General features: G+C 42.9%; 1 protein-coding gene across 1 annotated transcript in view; it reads left to right on the top strand.

Annotated features, from left to right (window-relative positions):
• notch3 (notch receptor 3) overlaps nt 1–14,092 on the top strand; it is a 28,310-nt gene extending 14,218 nt beyond the window's left edge. Inside the window, 25 exon segments of the mRNA XM_037689090.1 lie at nt 567–680; nt 1,666–1,779; nt 3,123–3,356; nt 3,449–3,559; nt 3,657–3,849; nt 5,981–6,126; nt 6,274–6,507; nt 6,613–6,765; nt 6,875–7,103; nt 7,545–7,746; nt 7,867–8,023; nt 8,111–8,295; nt 8,401–8,533; nt 8,649–8,903; nt 8,998–9,107; nt 9,214–9,740; nt 9,828–10,187; nt 10,189–10,391; nt 10,476–10,698; nt 10,817–10,907; nt 10,992–11,160; nt 11,279–11,583; nt 11,711–11,858; nt 11,967–12,064; nt 12,176–14,092. Coding sequence (XP_037545018.1) covers nt 567–680; nt 1,666–1,779; nt 3,123–3,356; nt 3,449–3,559; nt 3,657–3,849; nt 5,981–6,126; nt 6,274–6,507; nt 6,613–6,765; nt 6,875–7,103; nt 7,545–7,746; nt 7,867–8,023; nt 8,111–8,295; nt 8,401–8,533; nt 8,649–8,903; nt 8,998–9,107; nt 9,214–9,740; nt 9,828–10,187; nt 10,189–10,391; nt 10,476–10,698; nt 10,817–10,907; nt 10,992–11,160; nt 11,279–11,583; nt 11,711–11,858; nt 11,967–12,064; nt 12,176–13,645 — 6,164 coding nt within the window. The 3' untranslated portion in view covers nt 13,646–14,092.
• Nucleotides 14,093–14,909: the final 817 nt, after the last annotated feature.

Genomic DNA, 14,909 nt, shown 5'->3' with positions numbered 1-14,909 from the left:
GCACCCCTCATAGACACAGTGAGGGAAAGAGGCTTTTTCCCAGAGCCCTCCCCCCACACTGCTTCATTTCCAGAGACAAGACCTTCCTCATCACCGTCCTCATCATCAGTCAGCCTGGCAAGGCTCACGTGGAGCCGCTGATTATTTCTGATTCCACGCTAGCCTCTCTGCAGGGGCAACATTCTCATTCACATTCAGTTTCATCTAAAGGATAGAGCCCACTATAGTTTGGCAATGCAGACTGTATAACATGTATCTGCTGAATGGGACACTGACTCAAAAAGAGGCAACGTTCCATGGACAGTAGGGTGTGGTGATTCCTGGTCAGTGGAGTGGGAATACAAGGATGCTCTTGGGATCTTTTATTCCATTTTTCATGGCTCAGCAGAGACCCATGTCCAAAATTCCCATGAGTAAAACATTTCCCACAGCTTCTCTTTCTTGTTCAAATCAGCATTCTTGTCATGCATTCTTGAGCTAACTTACCCTTACATAATCTAAGCATTATTTAATTATCCACAACTGGTAAGAAATGAGTTATTCATGTCTGAATTTCCATCTTCCAGGCTACTCGGGGACTTTCTGCGAGGTTGACATAGATGACTGTGAAAGCAACCCATGTGTCAACGATGGCATCTGTCAGGACTTGATCAATGGCTTCACATGCACCTGCCAGCCAGGTATACTTCCCTGAATTATCCTAAGTTGAATTGTTTGTGCATCTGTAATGCTTGTTAAAAACTCCCAATGAACAAAAGTGCTGAAAAAAATAGAAAGTCAAAGTTTAAATGTCCCTAGAACCAGAGGAAGGAAGGTCAGCCTCACCACTTCTGCATGCTGGTTTTTAGAGCCAGCACTTGCATAAAAAGGCAAGGCCTACAAGCTGCCTATCCTCCTGCTTAACAAAGGCACTATTGTGACCCCTGCTTCCCTTATCTGTGGAATGTGGAAGGGACAGCAGTCTCCCTCATTCTGCCCTGGTGGTGGTGGAAGGGGGGACAGCAGTCCTGCTAATGAGATTCTTTTCCAAGTCCGCAATTTACATCTGGGACAGACGTACCCCCCACCCCCCATCTAGCTATTGAGACAGTGGAGCTGATGCTGGCAGTAAAGGAGGAGTGGGGGTCCCAAATAGAAGGGGGGTAGTGGTGGTGCTGGGTAGAAACAATCCCACCATCTTTTGTAAACATCTCCTTAGCAGCCCGAGCACCAAAACATAGAAACCATTTTCAAACTGTTAATCGACAGTGCAACAATTCACATTTCCCAGGGCTCTTTGCCCACTCATTCCCAGCCCAATCTGTTGCTTAAACGTATCAAAGTACTTTGTACATTTTTTATTATAGTTAAGAAAAGCAATGGACATGTTTCATTCACAAAATATTTCAACAAGATTTTTCATACTAAACTTTAAAACTATTTAAAGAATTTGTTGTCAGAAAAGATTGCACATCGCTTTTCTAAAATATAATTGCCCTGTGACAGTCATCTCAGCACTGGTTAAAATGCAAAGATGTCATGGCCTTAACCAGTCTGTCCAGCTTTACCTCAGTCAGACATTGCTAATCTAACTGAAGGCCTCTAACATCTGCCCTCTGACCTAAGCATGGACCCTTTCACTGGACGGTCTGTCTGACCCTTAACCTCTGTGTTTGCATGTCCCAGGCTTTACTGGCACCATGTGTCAAATTGACATAGATGAGTGTGCTAGCACGCCTTGCCAAAATGGAGCAAAATGCTACGACCGGCCCAATGGGTTTGAGTGCCGCTGTGCTGAAGGTAAGGGTTTCTATATATAATAGTTGTCAGTGGATAGTTGTTACACACTACACTACTCAGCATGACTCTCCAGACACAGGAGCAGATGATCCTCAAGCACTTATCTGGTCATTGCTAAGTATTCAATGGTTTGGGGTTGTACTATTTTTTTGGGTGTCTGCTGGCCATACAGACCAAGCTGAGGCCCCTAATCCCCCTCTTTCCCTCAGTGGCTCTCAGGATCACGGGGTCACTGAGCACCAGCCGTTGTTAAGAAAGGAGTCTTGGTCATCACCCCGACATCTGTTCATCTCTTAAAAGCCTACACATCACCTTATGTTAGTTTTTAACGCACATTCCTTTACATTCAGTTATGTTCATGTTTGAAAACCAGAGCATGAGCGAGCCAGATACAGTGACCTGTACCGTTAATCAAAACTTGTATGCTTAAACCTGCCGCCTGTTTGCTGATATTTACTGTTTGTTTGTATTCATACAAACAGAGGAGCTTGCCGTGTTGTTTTAGTGGCCAGCTGCTTGGTATTTGTTGTTTTCGTGGGCCCCTTCTGCAGAGTGAAGTGGCCCTGTTAAATAGAATAGAGTAGAATAGAATAGTCTTTATTGTCGTTGCACAATGAGCAATGCAATGAAATTAAAAGTGCCTCAACTGACGATGTATTCATTTAAAAAAAGACAACAACATACATTTATGCACAACGATTCAGTGCAGACATTAAAGACCTAGATACACAAGGAACATCAGTTTTGAAAATACAGATATACTGGTCAGAAGAATTCTGGTGAGGAAGTGGAAGCAGCCTGAATATATTGCACATCCTGTAAGTGACCAAACATATTGCACTAGAGAAAAATTGCACTTAGGGAGTTTAATGGGTATTTAGAGTCTGGATGGCCCATGGGAAGAAGCTGTTTATGAGTTTGTCTGTGCGGCTCTTAATATTCCTGTACCTTCTGCCAGAGGGCAGCAGGCTGAGTAGGTGGTGACCAAAATGTGGTGCCATCCATTGTTCCCTTCACCACTAACATCATAAGCAAGACTGGGAGGCCTGTGTAGGGCCTGTTTTTACTGCTTTACCCAACTTAACATTTCTCTAGACATATACCACATAACAGTTACTTGCTATAAAAAACATGCATCACTGACATAGAAGGTACAGTGGTCAGAGCCACAATCTGAGGAAACTTTTGTGGGAAATTAAACAAAATGAGAGTGTTCAATATAATGGATAATTTGCAACAACAACAGAAATAATACTGAAGTCACAGATTAATAAGTAGTTTTTAAAATACTGACAAAAATATGTTTTAAAAAAAAACTAACAGTCTTCTTTTATTTTTTTAAGGTTATGAAGGACGACTCTGTGAGAGCAATATCAACAACTGTCAGCCTGACCCATGCCACCATGGTGCTTGCATAGATGGCATTGCTAGCTTTACATGTAGCTGTTATCCTGGATACACAGGCTATCGCTGTGAGAATCAGCTCAATGAGTGCCACAGCAACCCCTGTCAGAATGGGGGTAAGTGTGTGGACCAGGTCAACAAGTATATCTGTCAGTGCCAGCATGGAACTTCAGGTAGGAGGAAAACCCCCAAACACAAGCCACCTTATATTTCAAGACATTTCAAATGGACTAAAAACATGGTAAATGTCTCTTTTCCACCCCAGGCACAAACTGTGAGATTAACTTTGATGATTGCGCAAGTAACCCATGTGATTATGGAATCTGCAAAGACGGCATCAACCGCTATGACTGTGTATGCAAACCTGGTTTTACAGGTAAAGCTCTCTGAAATTGAAAACATCAAATTTCAGATGAAAAAACTGAGTTTTAACAAAGAAAATGCTAATGCTTGTATGAAATTTCTCATGCCAGGTCCCAAATGTAATGTGGAAATAGACGAGTGTGCATCCAGCCCCTGTAGAAATGGGGGAACATGTGTTGATGAAGAGAATGGATTTCATTGCCAGTGTCCTGAAGGTTTTAAGCCCCCATACTGTTACTCCCAGGTAGATGAGTGTGGCAGCAGCCCATGCGTCCATGGTTCCTGTAGAGATGACATCAATGGGTATGAAGTTTCATTTAAATAAAAATAGACATTTTTCGATGGCCACAGTGCAGTACAGGTTTATTTTTTTCCGATCGGCAGCTTGTAGAAAGCAAGTTTAGCTCACCCAGAGTAGCTAAGGTGGTCTAGAACAGATGAGAATGTGTGAAGTAGTAGTATGTTTATTAGTAACTCAAGATGTCAACCCAGATTATCTGAATCTTGGAAATGTAAATGTTCTTGTAAAATGAATGAGGATCAGCATCACACTACATATGAAAGGGAAAAAAGTAAAACTGGGGCCTCATTTACATGGACACGGCGGGGGGGGGGGGGGTAGGTTTTTCAGATGCTGAGTCGAGGAAAAAATCTGCATTGACACGGAGCGGTTTCCGTGTTTACATGAATCCACCAAATCCGCTGTAGTTGCCATGCCAGGTCATTGGTTGGCGCTGTGAATTTTGTACATTCACCTAACGCGCATGTGCGCTGCCTGGGACTTCTCTCTGTAAGGACTTTCCTCTGGGCTGAAAGCCCAGCTAACAACAACTTAACAACAAATTAAAGCTGGATTTTGGATACGAGTCGACAGATTTGATGCCAAGCGGGACCGCTTCATCTAACAGCTCGACACCGGTCGCTGAGCGAAACAGCACAGAATGATGTCGGACTTTCTACTCCAGTGATAATCAGTAGGCGTCGAGCCAATTTACAGCAGGTAAATCAAAGTTCTTCATAATGTTAGCTTGTGTTTACTTCCGTTACACAACAACCAACTGAGTTTTTGTTTTTATCAGTCCTGCAAGGAGAAGCTGTCCTCCCACCAGGCGGACTGGTTCCAAACGAGCGTACACCTCCATGGTGCAGGAGGACATCGAAGAGCAAGATGGAGCAACTATTCACTTAAAATTCTCCTCAGTTCTTTATTCTAATCCTTTCAATGTTTTAAGCTACATTAAGCAAAGTAGTGACAGCCTGAACAAGCCAGATAAACAACATGGCGTCAGCATCCAGGATGACAACAGAGGGGAAGAGTACAGCTTGGTTAATGTGTTTTTAATAGTGTTCAGTTTTCTTATCAGTGTTTGTGTGACATACAGTTTGTGGTGTTGAATAAATAAATAAAAATTAAACCTGATGTCTTCATTTTACATTTGAATAACATGCGATGTTGCGCATCCTCGTTTAAATCACATAACTTGAATTACATAATGTCCAGATAGCTTCATTTCAAACCACTAACAGAAATACTGTTTACTATTGTTAAACTGTTATTATTTAGCACATTTAGGATGTTAAAGTCCAGCACGATGCGTGAAATGTACGCCTGCCTCGACAGGCTCGTTCAGCGATTTTAAACTGGATCCTACTGGCATCATTTCCCATCACAGATGTCGGTCACAGCAGCTACATTCCAGTATAGATTAGACTCAGAATATATTCCATCAGTCGTAGGACAGAAAGCAGTATGTTACTCCGCCACCATTGTTGTTGATAGAAATATGCTATTGGTCCACACATATGTGAACTATACACCTGTAGTGCGCATGTGCTTTAACACCTCTGCGGGAAATGCTGACATTATCAGCGGGCGGTCTCCCAAAAACCTCCACTCTGAGAGGTGGGTTGAGAAACCTCCGGATTCAAAAAGGGAGGCGACTAGTGTCGTATAAATGAACAGCCGAACCGCAGAGAGAAAAGTGCGGTTTCACTCAAAATATGCGCCGTGTAAACGGCCCCTGGGGTTGCCTTTTTGGAACCAAATGAACAAACTAAAATCCTAAAGTTTTTTGAGAATTTTAGTATAACTGACTGAAAGCAACAAAACAGCTACAGCCAAAGTAGAAAAAGGAAATAAATAAACATGTCAGAGTAAATGCTCTATTTTAAAGCCAATCAATATACCATAAAACATTTATATTCTATACTTGTATTTTATTTTATTTTATTTTAAAAGCTTGGTCTGGAGTAGCTAAGGTTTCCAGCATTAGTTACTTTGATGAGACACCACAATAAGAAGTGAATCTGTTTTGTGACGTTGAAACCTGGATTTGAACCTTAGTTTGTGTTACTAACTTTTCTTACTTACTGACTCACCAGTAGTTGACTTTATAAAATCAGCATCTTTAGATTGTTGCTCTTGTGCTTATAGTTATCGCTGTGACTGTGAACCTGGATGGGTAGGAAAGAACTGTGACCTGGACAGGAACGACTGTTTGCCAAGTCCTTGCCAGAATGCTGGGACGTGCATCGACCAACTCAATGGTTTCATCTGCAAGTGTCGCCAAGGCTTCAGAGGTGAGCTGTTGGCTCGGTACACAAATGTCTGTAAATTGACTCTTTGTCTCCATCTAGTGCCTTTGAAAAAGCTGCTTGCCCATTTACAAAGGCTCATCAAAATTCACTTTCATTGCTATCATTTTTTTATTATTATTCTGTTTATAGGTAACCTCTGCCAGGTGAACATTAATGAATGTGCATCTGGCCCCTGTCTGAACAAGGGCACTTGTGTGGATGGAGTGGCAAGTTTCACTTGTCTGTGTGAGCCTTCCTTTAGTGGACCAACTTGTGCTGAGGCCCTCACACCTTGCTCTCCTAACCCCTGTGCCAATCACGCAGTCTGCACCCACACACCAGACTATCGGGGCTATCAATGTAACTGTCAGCCAGGGTGGCAAGGTTAGGAAATTTTGCGCTGAGTAATTTTACTGTCTTCCCATTTGTTGTCAAAATTAGAAAGCGTACAAACCACAACTATTTGCATCTCTGTCTTTCAATCTTTAGGTCAGCTGTGTAATATAGATGTGAATGAATGCCTGTCAAACCCCTGCAAAAACCGTGGGACTTGTACTAACACGCTTGGAGGCTTCGTGTGCTCTTGCAGAGCAGGATTCACTGGGCCAACCTGTGAAACAGACATCAATGACTGTATTCCAAGTGAGTTGCTGTATAAACAGTATTCTTAGACCTCTCTGTATCTGGCAGTCATATTATCAGTATGTTGACTACATTTAATAAAAGTATTTCCTTTTCCTTGTTGTGTCAGATCCCTGCTTAAGTGGAGGTTCTTGCACTGACGGAGTGAACTCATTCCACTGTAGCTGCTTGCCAGGGTTTACAGGCCCCCGCTGTGCTCAGGAGATCAATGAATGTCAGAGTTCCCCCTGCAAAAATGGAGGCACCTGTACAGACTATGTTAACTCTTACACTTGCACATGTTCACCTGGTTTCACTGGCATCCACTGTGAAATCAACATCCCTGACTGCACTGAAAGGTTTGCATGTGTTTGAATTGTGGAGTTAAGTTTATAATGTCAGTGTTTATATTTAAGAAAAAGATAAAAACTGTTTTGTTGGAACAATATATATAACTGATTAATGTTAAGTATGAAATTTTGATGAGTTATGTATTTTGATGTATTATATATGAATGTTTATGTTTAAATTGATGGTTTGAATTGATTTTGTTTATGAGGGAGCAGATATGATAAGAAATTTTCTTCTTCTGCTTCCTTTCATTTTATATTTGTTTTTCTTTAATTTTTTGAAATTGTATTTGTGTTTTTATTGGAAATTAAATGAAATGAATAAATAAATAAATAAAATAAACAAATAAATAAGTCTTAAATTGTAACTGTGTGCCTGTGTTAATTTGCCACTGAATTTACTTGCGGAACACATTAATTTAACTCTTTTTTTTTTTTTTTTTTTTACAGCTCTTGCTTCAATGGAGGATCATGCACGGATAAAATCAATGGCTATTCTTGTACCTGTCGCTCAGGCTTCACTGGTTCCCACTGCCAATATGAAGTGAATGAGTGTAACTCCCAGCCCTGTCTCAACGGGGGTATCTGTCAGGATGCCCTGGAGTCCTTCCGCTGCTCTTGCTCCAAAGGCTATACTGGCAATCGGTGCCAGGTACAAACAGTTAAAGATGCTTGGAATTTATTGTAAAAAGTTTTGAATCCTAATAGTTAATACTGTTGACAGCTTATTTCTTAAAGAAAGTCTATACTGTATCCCTTATGACCACTCTAGACACCAGTTGATTGGTGCAGACGCTCATCTCCGTGCCAAAATGGGGGACGCTGTCGCCAAAAGGATTCTTCTTTTATCTGTGAATGTTTTCTTGGTTGGTCTGGTCGGTACTGTGACATCCCAAGGGTCTCATGTGAGATAGCTGCTCGCCAGCAAGGTATTTTTTTTTTCTTCAGTTAATTTGATCTCTTTGAACTTGTGCTTTGAGTGAATGATGTTACTAAGTTACATTTATTCAAATTAGGGATACAAACGGACAAACTATGCCATCATGGTGGTCACTGTGTCAACACTGGGAATACCCACTTTTGTAAATGTCCTTCTGATTACACTGGAAGCTATTGTGAAAATCAAGTGGACCAGTGTGAAGACAAACCATGCCGCAATGGCGCCACCTGCAGGTCATATGTTGGCGGATACCAGTGTGATGTGAGTCAAATTGTTTATTATCATATTTTTCACAGTTTCACATTGTTTTTTATGCATATATGAATATATTGTAGTTATTGTCAATTATTATCCATGTCAATGCAGTGTATGCCAGGCTACACAGGACAGAACTGTGAGATAGAGGTCAACGAGTGTCAGTCTCACCCATGCCAGAATGGAGGAACTTGCATTGATCTAGTGGGACATTATATCTGCTCATGTCCCCCTGGCACATTGGGTACGGAAACACAAGCTCAACAGAAATCTGTGCTTATTAGCAAAGAGATTTTCCGTGTAGTACATGCAAGAAATATTGCTAGTCCAGAAGTTAATGATGTTCATCTTTTTATAAGGTGTTCTCTGTGAGATCAACGAAGATGACTGTGCTCCATCCCCAAGGCGTGGTGCTCCACCAAAGTGTCTGAACAATGGAACCTGTGTTGATAGAGTGGGTGGTTATCGCTGCAACTGTCCCCCTGGTTTTACAGGAGAAAGATGTGAGGGAGACATAAACGAGTGTCACTCTAACCCCTGTAGTCCCTCCAACAGTCTCGACTGCATCCAAATGCCCAATGATTACCTATGTGTCTGCAAACCTGGGTTTACAGGTTAGACTATTTCTAATCTCATTGACCTCTCTCACAATGTATCCTGCTTGTGTAAAATAATAATAAACTGTTGCCAATGGCACATTGCTTTCAGGTCGAAGGTGTCAGAACAGGTTCAGTGTCTGTGAGTCTCAGCCATGTCAGAATGGAGGAGCTTGTTCTATGACCAGCTCTTCCCTAGGATACACCTGCACATGTCAACTTGTAAGTATGCATATGTTTTTATTTTATTTTAAAATTTGCAAATTACAGCATTCTTACTGGATTGGAAGTTCGTGTTCACAAATTGCTCAAATTATGCCTCTTTTAGGGCTACACTGGTCCAAATTGTGAAAGAAGCATGTCCTGCCGTGAGTTGTCCTGCTACAATGGAGGGAGCTGTGCAGTTACAACAAGAGGGGCACGTTGCATCTGTTTGTCAGGTTATGGTGGGCCCCAGTGTCAGCATCGCAGTAATGAAGGGTGTTCCTCCCAGCCATGCCGCAACGGGGGGTTATGCACTGAAGAGACAAGCTTCCCGTACTTTCACTGCCAATGTCCCAACGGGTGGATAGGCAAACGGTGTGAGCATATCATTATGCCTGAGATTCCTGTACCTTCATGCCCCCTGGCAGACTGTAATGGAAAAAGCAATGATGGAGTTTGTGATAAGGAATGCAACACTCTTCTTTGTCGTTGGGATGGTGGCGACTGCTCATTGGCAATGAATCCCTGGGCTCATTGTACTGACCGTCGCTGTTGGCGTGTTTTTAACAACAGCCAGTGCGACGACGACTGTAACAACGCAAACTGTCTGTATGACAACTTTGATTGCAGAACCAAGGAAAAAGTTTGCAAGTACGTTTGTTTTTATTCATAAAAAGATTCTTCTTGTTTGTGCTGACCTGGGAGAAGTTGAGCTGATCTTTCTGTTTGTGTTTTCAGTCCAATATATGAGACCTACTGCATTGATCACTTTGCTGATGGGATGTGTGACCCTGGCTGCAACACAGAAGAGTGTGGGTGGGATGGCTTAGACTGTGCAGGGAAGGTTCCAGAAGAACTTGCTGATGGCGTCCTAGTTTTGATAGTGCTTTTGCCACCAGATGAGCTTATTCGTACCAGAACAGCATTTTTGCAGAAATTAAGTGCAATCTTGCGCACTTCAGTGCGCTTCAGACGAGACCAGAATGGAGATGAAATGATTCATCCCTACACCCGTCAAGAAGCCCGCCTCAAGAGAGAACTCGAGCCTCAACAGGAGGTTGTCGGGTGAGTCGTACAGACGGGACACAAACAACTAGTCTTTCGTGCAGACTACACAATACACAAAACACCTTCTTCTCTGCTTTGTTTGTAGCTCCAAAGTCTATCTGGAGATAGACAACCGTTTGTGTTCTCAAGGTCCAGAAAACTGTTTCCTTACAGCTGACATTGCTGCAGAGTACCTGGGAGCCCTGTCTGCAACAGATATGTTTAACTTCCCTTATCCCGTCAAAGCAGTCCAGGGTAAGTAGGAATAATTTAATCTAAAACATTTTAATTGCATCTGCAAGACACATATGTATTCATGAAATTTTTCTTTCATCGCAGGTCAGAAGTTCCCTCCTGATATAATACCACTATGGATCAAGCTGATGCTGGCAGGAATAGCTTTTTTTTTAATTCTGGTCATTGTTTTGATGGGTATGTTGATTGCTCGCAGAAAACGAGAGCACAGCACCCTCTGGTTCCCCGAAGGCTTCTTTCTCAAGAAAGAACCCAGCAGTAACAAGAACCGCAGGGAACCTGTGGGCCAAGATGCTCTTGGAATGAAGTAAGTTCTTTGTAAACACAACCTACATCGCTGGGACTGAACTGCTACCGCAATAGGATTGTGTTTTAAATGTGAATGTTATTATTTTATTTATATGGCTACATGTTGCTATTTATAGACACATGCCGAAAACCATTGAGGAATCTCTTCTTGGAGATCATAGTGATCAGTGGATGGACTCAGACTGCCCTGAAGCAAAAAGACTTAAGGTTCTTTACCATTACAAAAAAATATCATCATCAATTAGAATTTACACACACACTTCACACCGGCAAATTTGTTTATGAATTCAGGTAGAGGAGCCAAGCATGCTCTCAGACGGTGAAGATGCGGTGGACTGCAGACAGTGGACACAGCATCACCTTGCAGCTGCTGACATTCGTGTACCACCCACAATGGCCCTTACTCCACCTCAAGGAGAATTTGAAAGCGACTGCATGGATGTTAATGTCCGAGGGCCAGGTCAGTAGTACATCTGTACCAATTCAAATGGTCTTTTGCAAACATGTTTTCTGTCTCATTCGTTCATCCATAATTTATGAGGCTTTATGGATATTAACTGACCCCTGCTGCATCCCAGATGGTTTTACACCTCTCATGCTCGCATCATTCTGTGGAGGAGGCCTAGAACCCGAGGTGGCAGAGGAGGAGGAGAGTGAAGAGTGTTCGGCCAACATCATTTCTGACCTAATCTACCAGGGTGCGTCCCTCGCTGCCCAAACAGACCGTACCGGTGAGACAGCACTCCACTTAGCTGCTCGCTACGCTCGTGCTGATGCTGCTAAGAGATTACTCGACGCTGGGGCAGATGCCAATGCTCAAGACAACACAGGACGCACACCTTTACATGCTGCAGTGGCTGCTGATGCACAGGGTGTCTTCCAGGTATCCAAGCACTAATGCATCCTTTTTATAGAATCAACTTAAAAAGATTATACTCTTCTTTGCTCCTGTTTATGAAATGCTGCATTTATTTTGAGGTGTTTTTAATTCAGTCTTTTCCACCTTCCAGATTCTAATTCGAAATCGTGCAACTGATCTTGACTCACGTATGTACGATGGCTCTACCGCACTCATCCTGGCTGCACGGCTAGCAGTAGAAGGCATGGTTGAGGAACTTATTACTTGTCATGCAGATGTTAATGCCGTTGATGAACTGGGTAAGAGTTTGAAATTTTCACTCAAGGTGCAACTTTTCTGATGTAAAGCTCTGTTTTAAAAATCACACTTAAACAATTTATATGTATGCCAATTTGTGGTGTCTCTAGGTAAATCTGCCTTGCACTGGGCTGCGGCTGTTAACAATGTGGATGCCACTATTGCTTTGCTGAAGAATGGAGCTAACAAAGATATGCAAGACCTGAAGGTAGAGCACAACTTTTACCACAGCATTGCATCAGCACTGGTTTAATATAAGCACATATGTTTGCATTCAACAGCTTGTTGATTTTGTTGCATGTTCTGTTTGCTGTTGCAGGAGGAGACCCCTCTGTTCCTTGCAGCTCGTGAGGGCAGCTGTGAGGCTGTGAAGGTGCTGCTTGCTCACTTTGCGAACCGAGAAATCACAGACCACATGGACAGGTTACCAAGAGACATTGCTCAGGAGCGTATGCACCATGACATCGTGCAGCTTCTTGATGAATACAACACAGTAAGGAGTCCCCAGGGCCATGGAGGGGCTGGACATCAACTCACTGGGGGACACACTTTGTCCCCACTCATGTGCCCTCCCACTGCTTTCCTCCCTAGTCTGAAGAACACCCCACAGGGCAAGAAGAGCCGTCGGCCTGGAGCCAAGGGTTCCAGCCTGGGAGGCCAGCATGCTACTAGTCTCAAGGAATCAGTAAAAGCTCGCAATAAGAAGCTCACCCTGGACATGCAGAGTGCATTACTGGACAGCTCAGTTACTTTGTCCCCAGTTGACTCACTGGACTCACCTCATGGGGGAGCTAGCAATGCTGGTTACATCACCAATCCCACTTCCCCTGTGGCCATGCAGTCACCAATCTTCCACTCCTCCATGTCCGTTCCAAGCACTCCAATGATACATAGTAGCATGCTGGAAGGAGGGGGCCCCTTTGCTGTGTCACTTGCTCAAATCAATGACCTTGGAGCTGGAGGAATGTCTTTACCTGGTCGCGTCTCTATGACTTCTGATGTCAACCATGGCTATGTGCTGAGCTCAGGCCAGCTGGGAGTCAACATGGGAATGGTCAGTCCTGTTAGTGTGCCCTTTGACTGGCACAATCGCCTGCCACCCTCCTCTCAGTGTGGTCAGCAAGTTGTGAACATGGTGCATAGTAGCCAGGCAAACATGCATCCTCAGAGTCCAGCGATGCAGCAGCAGAGCATGCTGATGCACCAGCAGCTCTTTTGCAGTCCTATGCTGCAGCCTACACCTGTTACCTCCACGCCTGCCATCAGCCCAGTGAAGCTGCCTTCCATCGCTGAGCAGCAGCAGCTCATCAATCACAGCATCACCAACCAGCAAAGCATTGCTCGCATGAGCACTTCCACCCCACCGACACCTCAGACCTCGCAGCCCCCGCCGTCATTCTTCCAGCAGCAGCAGTTGCCTCAGCAGTCCTCTCAGCTGAAGCCTCCTGCTCAGCCCACCCAAACAGCCACGTCAGCAGGCCAGCCCACTCAGGCTCTTCCCTCCCAGCCAAGTGGCAGCACTGCAGGGAACGAGGATTATCCAACCCCTCCCTCCCAGCACAGCTATTCATCAACACTAGATGCTACACCCAAGCATTACCACAATTTGCCCAGCGAGCACCCCTATCTGACCCCTTCTCCAGAGTCTCCAGAACATTGGTCCAGTCCCTCTCCTCACTGTGTCTCTGACTGGTCAGATTCCACACCCAGTCCCGCAGTTGCTGTCCCCAACCAGACCCAAATTACTCAAATCCCTGATGCCAATGGCAAGATGCAGGTGTTTGCATGAAGATTCTACGATCTCTACCTAAAAATGGACCTGGGGTAAAAAGAATCTGTGGACTGGCTCTTGGGTCAGGGTTTTTATCTGTCAGTCTGTTTTCAAAATATTTATTGAATTTAGATTGACAATGTTCAGCACGAGGAACGTCTGCTTGTGATTGTGCGGAAAAAAAAGTAAAAGTAAATGTATGTTGTCTGAAAAAATAGACAATTTAATGAAGTATTTCTGTCACAGATAGATTTTTTTATTATTAAAAAAAAAAAGTATATGAAGAAAACCAAGTCTTTATTTCAAAGACTTTGGGACACCTTCCTGAAAACTAACAAACATTATAAAAATAGATAAGACAAAAAGTGAAATATTGAAGGGAATCCATTTATTTTTATTTATTGTTTTTATCTATCTGAACAGTTTTTTTTTGTTTGTTTTGTTTATAGCTTCTCATATAAACTGCAACCAAGATGTTAAATGGGATTTAGCAAATACATTTCAAGATTTGCTCAGCAGTAGTGATGTTTGATTGTGATATGGTAAATATTTCCTTTCTATATGAGTATTATGAACAAGAATGTAGATGAGTGTCTGAAGCACTTCATGTGAGCTGCCTTCTAGGGCAAGTCTCTGTCAAAAAAAAAAACATTGGACTACAGTGTATATTTATAATATAAGAGGGCATTTAATAGGTTAATTTTGCATTTAATCTTTAAAAAATCTGCAGAAAAAGTTTTAGGTGTGATGCGTAAAATTTATAGTTTCTCACTGACTAAGAATCTTTCCTGCCAGTGCCAATTCGACCTTCAGTTTTTTTTATTTTTTTTATTTATGTTTCTGTTTTTGGCCTGTAAAATCAGCCTGTCACTGCCCTTACTTTTTATTGTCTAATACTCTGTATATATGTGGAAAACCATTAATACTTAAAAAAAAAATATTCAGACGTATTAAGCTATGCTTATATTGGCTGCTATTTTATATCTTTCATTTCCTTGCAGACATTCCTTTAACTTTCCTGTTTTTCTATGTTCGGATGCGGTGCCTTTTAAGTAACAGACGAGAACAAGACAACAGACTGAAACCATTGAGCCTATATGTTCCAAAACGGACTAAATGGACTGTTAGCAGAAGATGAGATCTAGTTGGTGCTCTCAGCTGGTGCCTGCGGTGGAGTGGTGGTCAGTGAGGGTGTAACGGCTGGACTGTGGCTGCTGATGCCCTGTCACTCCTCAGGGAGGTGTTTTATGGCATGCAGAGGGACCGCTCCCCTGCATCAACA

This window comes from Nematolebias whitei, chromosome 15 (assembly GCF_014905685.2).
Source record: "Nematolebias whitei isolate Nwh7 chromosome 15, NemWhi1, whole genome shotgun sequence".
Lineage (NCBI taxonomy): Eukaryota > Metazoa > Chordata > Actinopteri > Cyprinodontiformes > Rivulidae > Nematolebias > Nematolebias whitei.
The sequence above is the reverse complement of the archived record's forward strand: the minus strand, read 5'-3'. Positions and strand labels throughout refer to the sequence as shown.